This window comes from Zingiber officinale, chromosome 3B (assembly GCF_018446385.1).
Source record: "Zingiber officinale cultivar Zhangliang chromosome 3B, Zo_v1.1, whole genome shotgun sequence".
In the NCBI taxonomy this organism is placed as follows: domain Eukaryota; kingdom Viridiplantae; phylum Streptophyta; class Magnoliopsida; order Zingiberales; family Zingiberaceae; genus Zingiber; species Zingiber officinale.
In genome coordinates this window covers 70,593,628-70,613,704 of record NC_055991.1, presented here as the reverse complement: position 1 = coordinate 70,613,704, position 20,077 = coordinate 70,593,628, and the positions used below count along the sequence as shown (strand labels likewise).

Sequence of the window (20,077 nt, the reverse complement as noted above, 5' to 3'; positions counted from 1 at the left end):
ACATTTACGATAAATGTAGTTGCTCAATTAATTTATATTGTAGATAACATGGTGTGTGGTGTCACACACAGAAGATCATGTTATCGGTTCCTTATAAATTATAAACAGTAGCTCACGACCAAGATGGAAAGGAACAAACCATTGGAAGGTCGTAGTGTAATTAGGTGTTAGTTTATCTTAACTATATAATTACACTAGTACACTTAGAGTGTATTGAGTAGGACCATTTGAGGTCGTTCCTTTTATACTGACTTTATGAAGGAACAAAGACCTCAGTTATTATGGAAGTGTGTGCTCTTAATCCTAATATAATAACAAGCACAAATATTTGATATTTATTTCTTAAATTTTATCAATGGGTGAGATTTAGTTCCATAAATCAATAAGCCCGATAAGTTGGGAAATGATATCACTTATAGTGTGTGTTGTTGATTATAGAAGGAAACTGTGTCCTAGTGATCTAGGTTGAGAATGTCGCCAAGAGGAGCTCATAAGGATTGTCATGTTAAACCCTGCAGGTAGACTTAGTCTGACATGACGATGAAGTTGAGTGGTACTACTCTTGGAGCAAGATATTAATTAAGTGAGTTGTCAGTAACTTACTTAATTAGTGGACATTTGTTATCTTAAACACAGGGAGACTAACACACTCATAATAAGAAGGAGCCCAAAATGTAATTTGGGATTGGTGCGGTAGTTCAATAATAGTTCTCTAGTGGAATGAATTATTATTGATAAAATTAAGTTGTGTGTTCGGGGCGAACACGGGATGCTTAATTTTATCGGGAGACCAAAACCAATTACTCCTCTCGGTCCCTTTCGTAGCCTCTTAATTATAGAGTACTATACCCACCTTCTTACCCATCCCATAGGGGCCGGCTAAGCTAGCTTGGAGACCAAGCTAGGGCCGACCAAAGTTTGGTTCATGGGTGCTTCAAGGTGGCCGGCCCTAGCTTGGGTTCAAGCTTGGTGTGGCCAACCCAAATTAAAATAAAAGGATTTTTAATTTTTTTTAATTTTTCTTATGTGGATAACATGATTTAAAAGAGAGTTTAAAAATTTAAATCTTTCCTTTTATAAGATTCTACAAATGATTAAGAGAAGAGCTAAATCTCTTTTTTTATTTGTAGATTAAAAGGTTGATTTTAATAAAACATTTCCTTTTAACCATGTTCATGATTTAAAAGAAAGTTTAAAAAATTAATAATTCTCTTTTATTAGTTTCTACAAAAGATTAAGAAAAGATTTGATATCTTTCCTTATTTGTAGATTGAAAGAAGATTTTAATTTTTAGAGATAACTTTCCAAAAATTATCCACATGTTTAAATAAAGATTTAATTTATAAAATTTCCTTTTAACCAATCATGAAGGGATAAAAATTATTGGAGAAATTTTTTATAAAATTTCCGGAAGCAAATAAGGAAGTTTTAATTTGTGTTTAAAATTTTTATTTGTTTGGAGTTTTGGTGTGGCCAGCCATTATAGTAATGAGAAGAAAAAATATTTTTAATTAAATAAATTTTTCCATTTCATGGCAAAAGAATTAAGGAAGTTTTTAATAAAATTTCCTTATTTGCCAAGACCAAGAATTATAAAAGAGGAGGTAGAGCAGCCTTCATGGGTGAACATCCTCTATTCTTTTCCTCCCTCTCTTCCTTGGTTTTGGTGGCCGGCCCTATTTCTCTCCTCTCCTCTTGTTGGCCGAAACCTATCTTCTTGGTGGAGCTCTTGTTTGTGGCCGGATCAAGGAAGGAGAAGAAGAAGAGAAAGCAAGCCTCGTCTCTAGCATCCCTTGGAGCATTGGTGGTGGCCGAAATTCTTCATCCTTGAAGAAATTTATTGTGGCCGAAATCTAGAAGAAAGAAGGAAGGTGGAAAGGTGGTTCTCATCTTGGAATATCATTGCCCACATAACGTCCGAGGTTAGAAGAAGAATACGGTAGAAGATCAAGAGGTCTTTGTCTTCAAAAGAAAGATATAACTAGTAATGTTTTTCCGCATTATGCTAGTTTTATTTCTTTGTAAAAATACCAAATACAAGAGGCATGTGATTCTAGTATTTCGAATTTATTTTCGATGTTGTGTTCTTTTATTTTTCTTTTTCCTTGTGATTTGATTATTTTTTTTTGGTTGACCTAAAGTTATTTAAGGAAATTAAATATTAGCTTTCCTTAAAAGGCTTTGTCTAGTCGGTGGTGGTTGCTCCCATATCCAAGAAGGCCATGTGCCTCGTCACGTCAGTACTGGAAGCCAATTTTGGAAATTAATATTTAATAGAATTAATAACCTAGGTGATTTGGATCGAAAGTGTTAAGTTCCGCAGGAGATCCAAGTCTAAACCTAAAAGAACAAATAAATTAAACTTTGGATCAAACGTGTTAAGTTCCGCAGGCGATCCAAGTTTAATTTAAAAGAACACATGGTAGCTAGGAAAAGGTTCAGATCTTTGTATAAAATTTTTGTACAGCGGAACCATTAGGTTTTCCGAGTAGCAACCAACAGTGTATACCTGAATAAAGGACAAGTATAGTCCTGAATGACAAAGAGTTGTGAACCCACGACTAGCTGTATCCCTGAACCATTGAGGGTCACACAAGTATCAATTTTTCTATTTCCTGTTGGGAAAGTCAAATTCAATTAGTTGAATTTGGTGAATAAAGTTTGATGTGATCAAACAGTGAATTGACAAATAAAGTTTGATATGATCAAATGTTAGATTGATTTTCAATCATTGAAAACAAGGAGAGTGAAAGAGTTCCACATAAAGTATATGAATTAGATTTATATTATTATAATAGCGAGCAAATGTGTTTGCCGTGTCAATAATATTGGATCATTTATATAATTACAATGGACTTGTATTATTGGATTCTAGAAAAATTTTAAAAATTCACTAGATAAAGAAGAAAGAGATATTGGCCTTTAAAAATTTAAGTCAACAAGAAATTGCAATACATTAAATATTGCTTCATAAAAAAAAGAGAGATTTTAATTTGTTTTCAACGTGATGACACTAAGGAAAGAAAAGAAAATAAAAATAAATTAATTTTTCTTTTCCTTATCCTCTACTTTCCCACCTACGTTCACCACTTTCTCCACTCCACTCATACACATTGACCATTTTCCCACTTCTCCACTAATCCATTTTCTCCACTAATCCATTTTTTCCACTCACTCCACGTTTTATTTTTCTTGTTCTTTGAAACTATAAGAGACAAGAAGCTCTCTTGTGTGGCACTAGATGATTGCTACGGCAGTAACAATTTGTGTGAAGAGAGAATGAGTTGCTTCTTTCGTGGAGTGTCTTCGATGGAGAGAAAAGATACAGAAGTCAACTTTTGAGTGCTTGCAAAATTCGGATAGCAAGGTTCTTCATCTACTTGGAGAATTTTGGTAGTCACTTTCAAGAGTAGAAGATTGAAGTTTTCTCCCTCTCTTTCATCGAAAAGTTCAATCTCCTTGTTTGTTACTTCTATGCGAGAAGTATTGTCGGCGTCCCACCTTCTTGCAGAATTTTGGAAGGCATAGTCCCTTGTTGAGGACTATTAGACAACCCCTTGCGAAGGGATAAGTAGTGGGCAGCCCCTTCCTCATCTTCGAGGAAATCGTTTTGACCGTCTCGACGAAAAACGACACTTGATCTCTAGTGCGATCAAGTGTTGGAAAGAGGACTCCGATCATGAATCGGATTAGACGAAGGAAGTACGAGCTCATTACAATAACGAGGAGGTATTTCATTACAACCAGAATAGTTGGAGTCATCCCCAAACACAAGCTGTTGGAAGGTAAGTTTATGCTTGTACTATGATTCATATGTAAGTTAATGCATGTTAATAGTTTTATTTATGTTATGCTTAAATGATCTAATATGTTTATTTTAGATAGTTTAGAATGTATAAATAAAATGATTAAGTTAACATTATATGAATCAATCACATGATAGTGTATCTTTGTTATGCTTTTAGGATCTTACTTATACGGTTAGATTATAATGCATGCTTAGATAAAGATCATGCTTATGTTTGTTTTAAAAATCATACGAACACTCCTTTGATTTAATTGTTAAATCAAAAATAAAATTTTAAATTTTTGCTGTGCATAGGAGTGTAGAAACACGATCACCGAATTTCGAATTCGGTCCCAACAATGATATCAGAGCCAGGTTATCATTGTTTATCATATGGACTTTAAGACAAAAGTAAATATGTTCGTGTTAATTACTTTAACCACGTAAAATATTTGGTAATATATTATGGTGAAACATGATTTTACCTATAATGATTGGTTTACCAAAATTAATTATAGATAAATTGATTTATCAATTTAGTTGATAATCTTGTGATCAAATTTAAATAATTAACAAGAAGCAAGAAGCATAAGTTGATCAATTAATTAATTGTTAATTAATTGATATAAAATATTTGATATTATGCATACGATGCAAGAAGGATGATCATATGGCTCTCACTGATTGCTCATCCTTAAAATATGATATATTTGATATATAGTATTAGATATATGTATGTATGTTATTCTATAACATAGTTGCTTGAATCCGACAAACATACATAAAACATATTATATCTTCCGAGTGATGATATAAATATTTAAATTAAAATCCCTCATTTTGAATATGATTCAAAATTTATATCAAGTCATAAAGGGAAAAATAAAAGAGTATATTTTTCACTGTCTTCCATCAACGGTGGTTGCATGATGAAAGCTACCCGCGGTTACTGTCTGGCTCATGTCATTAGGGAGGCCTAGATGCTAGAAAGTTGTGTCTTCCACTGACATAAGTGATGTGGATTGGGTGGAACTCCCATGACTTCACCTCATATAATTGAGAGAATTCATAGTGACCGTCCATTACAATCTAACATTGATGGGTCGGCTTGACAAGCAAAGATAATTGGCGTCATATTATTGGGCCCTTATCAAACGTGAGGCGAATTGCATAGAGGTTGCATATAATGTAATTGAGTTATACCTTTTGGGAATTATGATCGGCTGATATCATTCAGGTATCACAATTAGCTAATTGGGTTCTATGTACTCACTAAGGAAATATAATTTTTAATTTCATTTCCATTAGAGGGTGATGGAAATGTCAAAAATAATGGGAGGTAATTTAAAATATAAAAGTTCACATATTTTGTCTTATGAATTATTTAAAATAATTAGTAATATTAATTATCTATTTTCATTTCAGTATATTTTCGATATGGCATCTCGAAATCAACTATCTATGATACTTGATCAGAATAAATTAACTGAACCTAACTATTCTGACTCGCTAAGAAATTTATAGATTGTTCTGGCATCTGACACTACAACAAAAATTGCAAACTACAACGGATATTATCCTTTGCCGTAGGGTCAAAAAACCATTGTAACTGAGGGTGTTGTAGAATGTATTGCCCTACGATAACGGTTTTGAATCCGTTGTCTTTGTAGACATTTGACAACGGTTTTTATCCGTTGTTGTTTATATACCCAAAATTTGGCTACGAAGGATACGACAACGTTTTAAAACCGTTGTGGTAGATAATTTCAACAACAAAAATAAACCGTTGTTGTAGACATTTTTTACAACAGATATAAACTGTTGTGGTAGATAATATTTGACACATTTTATTTTTTTTACAACAGTTTTAATATATTTTACAACGGATAAAACCGTTATCTTTTATCACTTTTTACAAAAAAAATTCGTTGTGGTTTACCTAGTTTTTACAACATTTTTAACTGTTGTCTTTAATGTTCATTAATACCAAACAACCAATCTTATTTTACTAAGCAAACCACCAATACAAAACTAAATATTTACTACATTAAATCAAAAATAAACATCCATATATAATTCATCTTGTAGCCACATATACAAAAAATATACAAAATGAGTTATTACTCATCAAAATACACATGTTTTCCATTACTCTCCATATACATTAAATCACATGTTTTCCATTTGTTGTTCTCCATATGGCTTTTAATTTACAAATTAGCAAGGCAAGCTACATCCTAACAAAGCTCACTTCTTGCATCAAAAAAACTCAAGCCTCACGAATTGCCCGACCTGCAAGAGAAAATTTAACAAAACTTATCAAATTCCAGAATTCCAAAAGGAGAATGTAATTAACCAATCTGTAATGCATAGAAGGCAAAAACAAACCAAATGAAGGAAACAAAAAAAGGTGTTTATTAGAGAATAACAGTACATGGAATCTACTAGGAGCAGTGATACCTAGCTTAGCATAGTTTATTAAATAATTAGCACTGCATGCAGCTAACATTATTTAAGTGAACTATCATCTAAGATCAATAGAATCCATGCAAAGCACATTACATCCATTAACATCTTGAAACAAAATATTCATGCAATTTTCTGTGCCATTTTCCAGACTACATTACCTTTGAGACCTGGTAGGCACAATATGCTTTTCCATTTTGCAAGTAACAAGTTTCCAGGAGCTGCAAATTGATCTGCAATAAATAGACCCATCACAAAAGCATAAGTGAAATAATTGAAGGAGGATGTTTGTGAGTGCATATATAGGAGAGGAAGGGGTGTGGTTTCAGCTTGCCCATGGATTTATAGTGACAACTCATAAATAGATGGATTTGTTCAACTCTTAACCATGGTTAAAGAGTGCTGCTGTCAGATGGATCCAAGTGGCTTGAGTTAGAGCTCATGGAGGTGGTGAGAGAACACTTGGCTCAAAGGGCAAGCATGCCTCCCAATACAACTTGGACTCCACTGCGCACACTTTGTGTCAGTTTAGATGCTCTGAAGAGGCGGAACCTTTCTCATGCCATTGTACTCATTAAACTCCATCTGAGGAAAAGACAAATTAAAGAAAAAATCCTGTTTTTATAATTGAGATCATTTTGAAAGTTAAAAAAAACCGAGGTTGATCAGTGGATGCAAACAAGTTAATCAGCTTGGAGATCCAAAGAGGAAGTCATTAAAGACATTCTCCAGGAAGGCAAATTTGAAGTGTTTCAAAGCAGCATCGCAATAACTCAAGGAAAATAAATAAATAAAGAGAATGCAAAAACATGTTTAGCAAGTCACAAGCTTAAAGACTGATTCTTTTGTTCCCAAGATTGTGCATACCAAAGTTGTTGTGAACTGGACCAACCAACCAACAATTCAACAACCCGAAAATCGCAGCTTGAACTCACTGAACGAGTCGGGAGCATCTTACCTTTCCTATCTACCTTTTTTTCCTCTCATCCCAAACTTGTTTCTTTGTTTGCTTGGATAAGTAGGTTGCCCAATTGTAGGACTAGGAGTGTACCATGCCTTTCAATATCCTCCTATCTAACCTCACTCATATTTTCCTTTTCTTTTCCCTTCATATGAGAAAAAAAAACAAATGTGCAGTAATGCAAGAGTCAAATATGAATGGCTCAACTTCTAACCAAAATGAAGGGCTCTCACAGCTGCATGAGAAACCATGAAGCATCTACGAAACTTTTTTATATTTTCCTGCAGTCAGAACAATTCTAGGAGAGTTGTCACAAATTGGCAGAAAATGCATTTGCCCATGACGTATTCAGTAAGATGAAAGATTCACCTAAATCTGTCACTTCGGCAATCCATCAATGGGCAGGTGATGCGCTAGAATCTCGTCTGACCAACACTTACCTGATAGTCCAAAGAAGAGGGCAACATCACCATCTTTGCCCATATTGTTGCTACAGTGCAGGGAGAGAATGTTTCTTTTTGGCATTAGATAGTGCATCACACCGAACAAACCCTTCTTCATCTCCCCGGCATACTGTGTGCCAAGGATGACCATTTCTTTCCTATCAAGATTAAGATCAATGTTGGTGGAGGTAGTCATGCAGTGTGTGTATCGATTACATGGAAACTGGCCAGCATTGTAAATTGTGAAGTCCGGAGTACTGAAATCCTCCAGTTCTTCAGGCGTAGGACGGATGCACCTGCGATCCTTCCAATTATTTCATGTAAAAGAGAGTTTTTCTTCTTCTAGTTTACATGTTTTCCCTTGGCATTAAGGAGAGAAAGAGGAGCTAGTTAGCTCACTAACACTAATATATGCATATGTATGATCCAGCCTGCTACTAACACAACTATGATTCACTACTAGAGATCAACAGAACCAACGCAAAGATGACTTATCTGGATAACTGTCGAACTGTAGAATTTAAGAGCATCTTTAGCATTCTTATTAGTAGTATTTTTCACTTACATGTTGTGCATGAACAGTGAATGATAGACCCTTGCAGAGACAATTTGAACTTTGATTCGATGCTCGGGATCCCAGTTGAGGAATTGGTCATTCACAAATACCTTGTATCATCCAGATGGCATATTAGGATCTATGAGGAATTCCATCAAACACTTGATGTGCATGTGTACCTTATCCAAAGAGTTGAGGTAATCGACAACCCTCTCCCTGTTCACCAGGAAGGTGTGCTCATCCATCTCTATGTTCGGTGAGCCTTTGCGTGAATAGTGCACATACATTTTGAGAAGGAACCATGAATGGAAGGATCATGAATTAGTTGTGTGGACTTACTTTCCCCACCAAAGCTCATTGGCAGTGGTTTCATCCTTGACGACGCGCTTGTCCCTCGGCGAACGGCCAGTCTTCATGCCGGACAAGGTAGCCAAGGCTCCAGTCGATGTTATGAATGATCCATGTTCATGTTTTATGGCTTGCTCGTAGAGTTCTACAAGGAATTCGTGATTCTTCAATGAGAATGAAATGTGATGATTTGAGTGATGAAGATGAGATGAGAGTAGATACCGGACGGGGAGAGGTTGTAGAGGACATGGGTAAACTTGAGGGCGATGTTGCTGACGCTGATGGTCAGCGTCAAGTAGTGGTGGTGCCCAGCGGCGACCTTGGTCGCCTCCGCCTTCCTGGCTGGATCGCCCCTCACCACCTTCGGCCCTGTCTCCCTCGTTAGTGACGCCAATGAATCACTGCGCACAGCACGATTTCAATACAAGAAACGCGGGAGAAAGATTGGATTCCACCTTCTTATTCTCAAGAAGATGGAGATTAAATATTGACATGATGGATTGGAGCTGGAGCTTTTGGCGCTCCTCCTCTGAGATGGTGGTGAAGGCAGTGTTGCCCTGCTGCGCGCCGTCCTTGATGGGGGTGGTCGGTGGCGACCTCTTCTTCTGCATGAAGTGCAGTTCGTCGATGGTCTTCGCCTTCACCGCCGGCGCGCTGTCGTCGTGGCAGATCCCGTTCTCCGGTTTCTCCCTCCCGTGTGTCTGGATCTTCGGCAGCCCATTGGAGAATGCCGCCGCTCACCAGGAAACGAGAGGAGCACAACGTCGTATGAGGAGAGGGAAAGATAAATGGAAACTTAGTTTTGGGAACGCGAAAATACGGCGCCGAAAAGAAAACAGCGAGGGAAAGGAAAACAGCGAAGGGGTGAAATGACCAAATTCAATTACAACGGTTTTTTCAAAACTGTTGTCGTAGCCGCTAAAAATGAGGATAAAGACAACGGTTTATAAAACCGTTGTAAAAAGTGTTGTCGTTTTAAAAAAAGGTCACTCAATGACAATAGTTTTGCTAAAACCGTTGTCTTTTATATTTAATGGGGAGTTCAAAGACAACGGTTTTGCCAAAAACCGTTATCTTTGAGCAAATACACAACGTTTTCTCTTAAAACCGTTGTCGTAGGGGTGTTGTTGTTTGCAGTTTTTGTTGTAGTGTGAAAAGATTTCATATACATTGGATAAGCCACCTCCAAAAGAGGCTCTTGTTAATGCCACCCCTGATGAGTTGGAAAAGCTTGAAAAATGGTCGGACCATAATCTTCAAGGAAGATGTTATATGTTAGCTACAATGTCAAATGAACTACAAAGACGGTTCGAGGAGACTGTGGATGCTAAAGATATTCACATACACCTACATGAGTTGTATGGTGCACAGACTCGTTCAGTCAGGCACGCGACTGTCAAGGAGCTCATGACGACTCGTATGCGAAATGGGGCTTCGGTCCATGAGCATGGAGTTAAGATGATTGGGCTTATTGAAAAGTTATTGAGCCTTGACTTGGTTATTCCACACGAGCTATCGACGGACATCATATTGTTGTCTCTCCCCTCCTCATTTGACAATTTTGTGGTTAACTTCAATATAAATAAGCTAGAGGCTACCCTTGAAGAGCAAGTCAATATGCTAGCAAATTATGAAGCAACCATGAAAAAGGAAAAATCTATTTTCCTTGTGGGTTCATCTTCTGGATCCAAGAAAGGACCCAAGAAAAAGGGAAAGAAACGTTCTACCCCTATGAAGAAGATTAAGCCTAATAAGAAGCCAACGCCCACAAAGCCTAATTAGTCAGAACATGTTTGTTTCCACTACAATAAGCCTAGATATTGGAGGCGCAATTGTATGGAGTATCTTGCTCAGAATCGTTCTGGCAAAGGTATGCTCTATATGTAACACTCATAGGGTACTTAGCAAGATTTTAGATATTTTTATCATGAATAAAAATAAATAAGCCTTATATGTAAAATTTCAAAAACAATAAAAAAAATAAGAGAACCAAAAAGAGATGACCAAGGTTTGAACCTTGGATCTCTTACTAGATACATGTATGTGTTAACCAATAGACCAAGAGAAGATATTGTTAGAAAGAGAAGTGACAAAATAGTTAAGAGTAAGAAAAGAGTTTCTTTCATTTAGAAGGGGAAGTTAGAGTTGCCTTCTTCCTCTCAAAATAAAAGAGGATTCTTGCCTCCTCTTTTCATTAAAGGAGAAGTAAAGGAAAAGAAAAGGAAAAAAAAACACATTTTTCCTTCTTCTTCTCAATTGGAATAAAAGGAGAAATGAAGGAAAATCCTCATTTTTTCTCCCTTCCTCTTTTCTCTCCACCGTGACCAAGTTTCTTCTCCCCACCTTCATTGCCAAAACCCAAAGCAAAGGAAAACTTCTCTCTAGGAAAGCTCCACAAATCAAGGTTACTTCCCTAAGGAAATCAAGCGAAAGAGGTGAGTATCCCCTCACTGCAGTACAAGTAGTTGTCGATCGTTTTATATGTAGATGTTTATGTTTTTTTTTTTGAAAAGGAAATATGTAGTTCATGCCTCTTCATGATATATATATTTGTATATGTTGATAGCTTAGGTTTTTATGCTTCATGTGATAACAAAAATGATGAAAACCTCCATGTAAGTTTCGGCCAAGATGAGTTACAAGAGTTAGAGCAAAAATTTTGAAAAGGGAATATGTTATTTATGCTTCTACATGATATATGAATTTTTTATATGTTGATAGCTTAGGTTTTTATGCTTCATGTGATAACAAAAATGATGAAAACCTCCATGTAAGTTTCGGCCAAGATGAGTTACAAGAGTTAGAGCAAAAATTTTGAAAAGAGAATATATTATTTATGCTTCTACATGATATATGAATTTTTATATGTTGATAGCTTAGGTCTTTATGCTTCATGTGATAACAAAAATGATGAAAACCTCCATGTAAGTTTCGGCCAAGATGAGTTACTAGAGTTAGAGCAAAAATTTTGAAAAGGGAATATGTTATTTATGTTTCTACATGATATATGAATTTTTATATGTTGATAGCTTAGATTTTTATGCTTCATGTGGTAACAAAAATAATGAAAAACCCTAATGTAAGTTTCGGCCAAGATGGGTTACAAGGGTTAGGGCAAAATTTTTGTAAAGGAAATATGTTGTTTATGCTTCTTCATGATATATGAATTTTTATATGTTGATAGCTTAGATTGTTATGCTTCATGTGGTAACAAAAATGATGGAAACCCTAATGTGAAGTTTCGGCCAAGACATGATACCAAGCTTAGGGTTAAAATTTGAAATCCAATCATGCTTATTTATGCTTTTTCATGAATTATGATATCTTGTATGTGGTTAGGTTAAATCATTATGTTACATGTTGCATTAGAAAACCTAAAACCCTAAATGAAGGTCTCGGCCAAGAAGGAATGCCAAGCCTAGGGTAAAGTTTTGAAACCTAATCATGATCTTTTGTATATGGTTAGATAAGTTTTATGCTACATGTTACACAAATGAAACCTAGAACTTCACCTTAAGGTTCGGCCAAGAAAGTGTTGAGATTTAAAGCCATGCCTTGCAACAAACCATGCTTGTTTATGCCTATATGATATTTGGTTATTTATCTATGGGTGGCTTAGTTTCATACTTCTTATAGGGAAAAAAAACGACGGGAAAATCCATTTAGCAAGGTTTCGGCCAAGGTGGATAATTGGGTTTAGAGTGAATCTAACCAAGCATGCTTATGTTTATCATGATGTATAGTCTTTGATATGTGATTAGTTAAGTTCTATGCTCATAATATGTTATGTTATGTTCATGATATGATATGATATGCCTTATGTTATGAGATGAATTATGTTTCATGATATGATATGCTATGCTCATGATATGATATGCTATGCTCACGATATGATATGCTATGTTCACGATATGATATGCTATTCTATGCTATGGTCATGATATGATATGTTATTCCTTATGTTATTACAAGAGTTATGTTGTATGATATGATATGCTATGCTAATGATATGATATACTATGCTCACGATATGATATGCTATGCTCATGATATGATATGCCATGCTTGATGATATGAAGATCACATGTTATATGTTGTGATACGAACATGTTATGTTTATGATATATGTATGAAAGGCTTATGTAAGAAGAAAAGCCTAAGAGTTGCTTCCCTTAAGTTGGGATCAAGAGCACTCTTCACGGTATGGCAAAGAGATGCTTCCCTTGAGATGGGATCAAGAGCTCTCTTCATGATATGACAAGAAATGATGACATGTATGATAAGCTATGATATGCATGATGACATGATATGTATGACATACTATTTTATGTTTTTGTATGGCTTGTACCAAGGGTGGGCTCCATAAGCGCCCCGGGGTCGATGGTCTATGAAACGGGCCTCGTAAAAAGGGATGGAGACTCCTCAGTAGGCCCCTAGGTCGACGGACTATGAACGGACCTAGATCCCTAGTAGGTTCGGTGCTAGCTACCCTGTCCTAGGGATTGCGCGCATTTATGTATGTATGTGGTACAAGCCGGGCCCTCATGATGATTATGTTATGTTCAAGTACATATAATATATGTTTTAAAAGAGACATGATGCATATGTGCATTCCATGATACATGTTTTGAAAATATACATCTTGCATTTACATGCATATGTTTTATGTATTACTAGTTATGCATTATTATGAACAGGTATGAGTTAAGATACTTGCTTATAGGATATGATATGTTCCCATGATATGTACTCACATGCTATGCCATGCTATGTTATGCTTCATATATGACAAACTATGTTCTATGTTATGATTCTCCATGCTATGTTATGCTATGCTTCACATGCTATGTGGTATTACGTGCCTTATGTTTTATGTGTAGGAAAGGAGCTCATTAAGCCTTTGGGCTTATAGTTTTACGTTTCCTTGTACTGCAGATAAGGGAAAGGAATGGATGATCTAAGGGGAGCAGTAGGAAGGGCGATGATGATGTGTGTGGAAGTGGCACGGTGGATAGATCAAATTAAGTTTAAATTTATATTGACAAAATTGTGCATGTGAACTAAGTTTGGACCCTATGTTTATTATGATGGTTGAGCTAGTATGTTATGCTCTCATGATAGTTTGCCATGTTAGACTTATTATGATATGGTAAAAGTTTAATAAGTTATGATTCACATGCCATGTTTAAGACAATCAAATGCATATGAAAAAAAAATTTAAGTATGTCTTCCGCTGCCATGAAGTCATATGCATTAGTATGTTATGCGATTGCAAGTAACCCCGTCCCTTGAGGGCAATCAGAATGCCCGTGGAGGGGCGGGCGTTACAGGTTGGTATCAGAGCCAGGTTTACCTTCCACTACACACACATCAAGCCTACATCCTGCCGCTCCAAGTAAGAATTTCTATGCTTAGAATATTTCTTTTTATGATGCTTATGCTTAGTTTATTTTTTTATGATGCTTTAGTAGTATGCATGCTTACTTTATTCTTTTAAGTCACAGTTTTAGTTTAGGTTGCATGATGGTAGGTTAGGGATGATAACAAAACAACCTTACAAATAGTTAGAAATGATGATAACCTTTCGTTAGTCTGGTTAGAAATGATAATAACTTACGCTAGCTCTATTGTCATTGATGAAAATAAGGATGGCTAGAAGACGTAATACCAGAGCAGATGAGACAGCACCTCCACCCGATCTGATGCATGTAGTTACCGAGCTCCAACGTCAGGTTACGGAACAATAGTAGATGATCACTGCTCTGCTGAATCAACAGGGGAATCCTGCTACCCCGCCAGGACATCAGAACGAAGTACCAGTAATGCCTACAACTGTACCAGTACCACCGGCACCTGCACCACCGGTAGGCCCAGCTCCAGTGGTTCGTCAGGAGGCATATCTGATTCAGTGGCAGAGACTGAAGCCGGAAGCTTTCTCCGGTAACTGTGAACCATGGGGCGCACAGGCCTGGTTCAAGACTATGGAGAGCATAGTGGAGTTACTGGATTGGTCTGAGCATGAGAAAGTCAAATGTGCATCGTTCTGCCTTACGGGCGATGCCAGAATGTGGTGGGACCGAGTCAAAGCAAAAAGACAGATAAATCAGATGAGATGGACAGACTTTGAGACAGAATTTTTTGAAGAATTCTTCCATATGAGGGTGACAAACAGGAATTATGATGAGTTCACCGAGTTCCGACAAGGTGATCTGTCAGTTAATGAAGCTGTCAAGAAATTCAACTGTTTAGCGCGCTTATATCTAGAATTGGTCAGCACTGAAAGAGAAAGGGTCTGACTTATGCTGAAAATGCTCAGACCTGAGATAGCTTTGAATGTGGCTGACGGAGTTAATAGACCGCAGACCACCGAAGAACTAGTCAGCAGTGCCCTGATCACGGAACATTATCAGAAGGCAGTGAGCGATGGCAAGAGTCAAACTCAGCCGGGAGGACAGAAATCTCAGAATACCCGAACCAACTGGAAGGGAAATCACAGTGGCAAGAGGAAGTAATGGAATGATTCCAAGAGTGGTCCAGCAAGCAAGCAGCTCACGTTTCGTCAGTGTACCACCTGCGGGAAGAAGCACCCGGGAATATGCCGTATAGGTACAAATAGATGCTACAGCTGTGGAATGGAAGGACATATGGCCAGAAACTGTCCTACACAGATCCAGACACCTCCCCCTCCGCAGGTTCAGAATAGAGGTGCTCCCCCATAGCTACACCTGATGCAAGCTGCGATAGAAGGCCCGCAGATAAGCCAAGGGAGACTGGAAGCTCCGCCAGTAGCAACGAACGCCAGGATCTTTTCTCTTACTAAGGAGGATGTGGCAAGTGCTTCTACAGTCGTCACAGGTCAGCTACCTAATTTTAGTCAATATGCTAAAGTTTTATCTAGTACTGAAGGTGGACCAATAGTCGAATTTATCGGGAAGCCGAGAAACATTACGTGTCACTGGGTCGAAAAAATGTCCGGGCAACTCTCTACCCTGACCTTAGCACCGACATTATTCGACAATATATTGGAGAAGCAAACTAGTGACCAAAGCCTCCAAAGAATTAAGCAAGAAACCTTAGAGGGAAAGAATGACGGATTCCGTATTGCGGACAGTGGAATATTATATCTCAGGGATCGATTATGTATTCCCGGGGATCCAGAATTACGAAAGAAGATACTGGAAGAGACCCATGCAACGCCCTATGTGATGCATCCGGGTTCCACTAAGATGTACCAAGATCTGAAAAAGAAATTCTGGTGGTCCGGTATGAAAAGAGATGTGGCTCAGTATGTCAGTACCTGTTTGACCTGCCAGCAGGTTAAAGAAGAACACCAGAGACCTGGAGGATTACTGTAGCCAATCCAAATTCCAGAATGGAAATGGGAAGATATCTCTATGGATTTCATCTCGGGATTGCCCAAGACGACGAACGGTTATGATGCTATATGGGTAATCGTGGACAGATTGACGAAATCTGGCCACTTTCTGGCAATTAAGATGACCTACTCTATTGAGCAATTAGCTCAATTATATGTCAAAGAAATTGTTAGATTACATGGGATTCATAAGACCATTATTTCTGACAGAGATGGTGATGTGCGTAGATTATATACTCTTTTATGCATGTTTTTACGCACATTTACATACTTTGAGCATGCTTGATCTATGCATTTGTATACTTCCAGCTTTCCTTTTAGCATATTTACTCTTTTGGTTCGGAGATCTGCTTTTTGTGCATTTACTGTACACAGGAGTCGATTTGGTGAAGAATTTACATCTTTGGGCAAGCCTTGGAGGAAACAAAGGGAGAAAGCACCGGGCCGTGTACCTCACACGGCCATGCACTGGGATGGAGCTCGGGCCGTGTGGAGTTTGGCACCAACAGAAGAGGAAGATGACATGGTCGTGTGAACCTCACACGGCCGTGTCAAGATTTGAAGCCAACCAGAGCAGAAGCCTTACATGACCGTGTGGATCTACACGGCCGTGTGAGACTTCCAGAGACCAAGCAGGCTGTGGCCGTGTGCACCACACGGCCGTGTATCATTTCCAGAGAGCAGAAGGGTTCTGGCCGTGTGGAGTCACACGGCCGTGCAGGTTAGGCAGAGAGGGAACTGGACATGGCCGTGTGAATCTCACACGGCCGTGTCACGGGGCCGTGTGGCGCCCGAATCCCTCCTCTATTTAAACCCTCCTTCATGATTTGAAAGGGGATCTCTCCCCCTTTGGGAGAAAGGAAGATTTGGTGGTTTCCTCCCATTCTTGGGAGGATTTCTGGGCGATTCTAAGGGAGATCTCGACGATTTCGACTCCGGAGCGAGGATTGGATCCGAAGACAAGGCTTCTTCGTAGATAAGTTTTCTCTTTCCCCCTCTTCTTGTTTTCTTGGATTGGGGATTCAAGGAATGCTTGTAATCTCTATTCTTTCGGGTTTTCTTCCTCGATTTATGGAGTAGATCTTGTATTCTAGGATTAAGGGAGTATTTGTATGATGGATTGATGTAATCTCTTATGGATTTGCCATTTTCTTGTTTCAATGACATTATCTTGCTTGTATCAATTAGATCTTGAATGATTGATGGTGGTTTGTGCTTAATTCTCATTCTTGATTGATTGTTTGGATTTCTTATGGACTTGGTAAGGATAAACTCTCACTCGATCATCCGAGGGATCCACGTGACAGGTGCAAGCCCGTGTAAGGACGTTTGAGAGATAATCTTGAAGAGGAAATGGGAATATTCAAGAGAGTAGGATGGATTCTATGATTAGCTTCTTGTATCTTTATAGATTAATAAGTTGTGGGCTTCTATGTTGATATCCGAGGAAGGCATAGTAATAGGTGCGCTTCTGTGTAAGGACAACGTAGGTTCATGTCTCATTAATCCTATTTAGATACATTTCTCAGTCCTTAGCCGGTTGTCTATTGCAAGAGGGAACCGACAACTTTCTACATGTTTGGCAATTGAGGAATAAGAATTGGTGAACCATTTATATTCAAGAAATCTTACAAAGAAACCGAAATTCCTAGAATCTCCCTTTATCATAACCCAAAACACTAAACTTTTGTTTGTTGATCTTTAATATTAGATTTGTTTACCTTTACTTTGCTTTTGAAACGATTGGATAGTTGTTTAGCTAATTCGCATTGAGACATTTCTAGTGCTTATTCCAGTCGCTGTGGATACGATAATCTTTTATATTACTTGCGACATTTCCGTACACTTGCGGAGAGTAACAAGTTTTTGGCGCCGTTGCCGGGGACTGCGCTATAACATTAGGAATTATCAATTGAGTTAGACTAAACATAACATTTGTTTTCCTTTCATATTGCATAGTTGTAACTAATCATTAGATTTCTGTTTTTTTTACTTACTTGTATAACTTTCACTTCTTGTTAATTCCTTTTGTACAAATTCAATTCTGCATTTTTGATTCTTTTATTTTTCTTTTTTGTTGAATTGTCAATTGTTATCTTGTTCTTGTGTATGCGAAGATCTAACTTTACAGGGGAATTCTTTCCTTTTGACCCTGAGATTGATAGAACTTTCCATAAAATAAGAATTCTACAAAGGCAAATCGAAGAACAGGAATATCTAAACATGGTGTGCAAGTCACTAGGAGATTATGGAGCTCCGAAGTCTGCAAAACAAATGGGAGCAGTTGTTTACCCTAACATACAAGCAAGAAATTTTATACTCAAACCATCTTTTGTTTCCATGGTTCAGAAAACTCAGTTTGGAGGATTAGAGATTGAAAATCCTTATTCCCATTTGATGGAGTTTTATAGATATTCTTGTACTTTGAAATACGAAGAAGTTTCATCTGATATTATTCAGCTGCTTGCTTTTCCTTTTAGTCTGAAGGGTGCTGCAAAAAGGTGGTACAATTCTCTAAAGTCTCAAAGTATCAGAACATGGGATGAGTTAGAGCAAAAATTCCTTGACCAATATTTCCCTCCAAGGAAAACTACTTATTTGAGAAGTCAAATTTTAAATTTTAAGCAATTGGATGGAGAAAAATTGTACCAAGCCTGGGAAAGATATTCTTCTCTTCTGCAGTTATGTCCACATCATGGAATTGAGAAATGGTTAATTATGCATTTGTTCTATGTTGGGCTTTCTTTTTCAAATAAGAATCAACTGGATTTAGCATCTGGAGGATCATTTTTGAAAAAAAGTCTAGAAGAAACTTTTGAGATAGTTGGCAGAATCACGCAAAATTCCAATGATTGGGCAGAGCAGGATAGTTCATTCTTGACAATGGATATCATTAGAGGAAAGGATGATGTTGAAAAAGGGCTTATCTTAAATCAAAGTGATTTCCAAACATTATTTCCTTGGTGTTGTGCATCATTATCAAAAACATTTGGTGAAAAAGCATTTTCAACAGAAAAGGGGGTATGTCTTGGTGATCATAAGGAGGAAGATCTGTCTTTAGACAATGAAGAGTTGTTAGAAGAAAGCTTGGCTGAGGAGGAGACTATGTTGATAGAACAAGAGCCAGTTTTTCCAGAAATAGTACCACTTCAACTTGAACTTAAACCATTACCCCCAAATCTTAAGTATGAATTTCTTGGGCCGAATTCTACTTATCCAGTTATAATTAGTGCCCAGTTAAATGAGTTTGAAACAAAGAGACTGTTGGATGAGTTAAGGTTGCATAGAAAGGCCATTGGATATACAATAGATGATATAAAAGGGATTAGTCCATCTCTCTGTATGCATAGAATTTTACTTGAAGAGGGGTACAAGAACTCAATTGAGCATCAAAGGAGACTAAATCCAAATCTAAAAGAGGTAGTAAAGAAGGAAGTGATTAAACTACTTGATGCGGGGATTATTTACCCAATTTCGGATAGTGCATGGGTGAGTCCAGTTCACGTGGTTCCAAAAAAAGGAGGAATGACTGTTATCAAGAATGAAGAAGATAAGCTAATTTCAACACGAACAGTGACGGGGTGGTGAATGTGCATTGATTATCGGAAGTTGAATAAAGAAACAAGGAAGGATCATTTCCCTTTACCATTTATTGATGAAATGCTTGAAAGATTGGCTAAACATTCTTATTTTTGTTACTTGGACGGATATTCTGGTTTTTTCCAAATTCTGATTCATCCTCAAGACCAGGAGAAGACTACTTTTACTTGTCCTTATGGTACCTTTGCCTATCGTCGGATGCCATTTGGGCTTTGTAATGCTCCAGCCACTTTTCAGAGGTGCATGATGGCAGTTTTTTCAGATTTAATAGAGAAAATTATGGAGGTTTTCATGGATGACTTCTCAGTTTATGGGAATGACTTTGATTCTTGTTTATCAAATCTTTCTACTATTCTAAAAAGGTGTGAAGATACAAACCTAGTGTTGAACTGGGAAAAATGTCATTTTATGGTTAGGGAAGGGATAGTTTTGGGGCATAAAATTTCAGAGCGTGGTATTGAGGTAGATCCAGCAAAAGTGGAAGTAATAGACAAATTACTCCCACCCATCAATATAAAAGGAGTTAGGAGTTTTTTAGGAC

At 37.5% G+C, this 20,077-nt stretch overlaps 2 protein-coding genes across 2 annotated transcripts; both read right to left on the bottom strand.

Moving 5' to 3' along the window:
• Positions 1–7,575: 7,575 nt before the first annotated feature.
• LOC122056543 (phosphoenolpyruvate carboxykinase (ATP) 2-like) lies at positions 7,576–8,515 on the bottom strand. The gene is made up of 3 exons (XM_042618539.1): positions 8,393–8,515; positions 8,223–8,323; positions 7,576–7,953 (listed from the first exon to the last, which is right to left on the bottom strand). The coding sequence occupies exons 1-3, from the start codon at positions 8,498–8,500 to the stop codon at positions 7,593–7,595; spliced, it is 570 nt and encodes a 189-aa protein (XP_042474473.1). The 5' UTR covers positions 8,501–8,515; the 3' UTR covers positions 7,576–7,592.
• Positions 8,516–8,548: 33 nt separating this feature from the next.
• LOC122054930 (phosphoenolpyruvate carboxykinase (ATP) 1-like) lies at positions 8,549–9,172 on the bottom strand. The gene is made up of 3 exons (XM_042616342.1): positions 9,054–9,172; positions 8,784–8,962; positions 8,549–8,706 (listed from the first exon to the last, which is right to left on the bottom strand). Exons 1-3 carry the CDS (start codon positions 9,170–9,172, stop codon positions 8,549–8,551), a joined length of 456 nt encoding a protein of 151 aa, XP_042472276.1.
• Positions 9,173–20,077: the final 10,905 nt, after the last annotated feature.

Excerpts from the sequence above, each read along its gene's own strand:
- LOC122056543 (XM_042618539.1), bottom strand. The coding sequence starts at position 8,500 with ATGTATGTGCACTATTCACGCAAAGGCTCACCGAACATAGAGATGGAT. Across the intron at positions 8,324-8,392 it reads ACCTCAACTCTTTGGATAAG|GTATTTGTGAATGACCAATT; the intron begins GTACACATGCAC and ends GGATGATACAAG. Across the intron at positions 7,954-8,222 it reads TCACTGTTCATGCACAACAT|GTGCATCCGTCCTACGCCTG; the intron begins GTAAGTGAAAAA and ends GAAGGATCGCAG.
- LOC122054930 (XM_042616342.1), bottom strand. The coding sequence starts at position 9,172 with ATGCAGAAGAAGAGGTCGCCACCGACCACCCCCATCAAGGACGGCGCG. Across the intron at positions 8,963-9,053 it reads CTCCAGCTCCAATCCATCAT|TGATTCATTGGCGTCACTAA; the intron begins GTCAATATTTAA and ends TGCTGTGCGCAG. Across the intron at positions 8,707-8,783 it reads CTACAACCTCTCCCCGTCCG|AACTCTACGAGCAAGCCATA; the intron begins GTATCTACTCTC and ends AATTCCTTGTAG.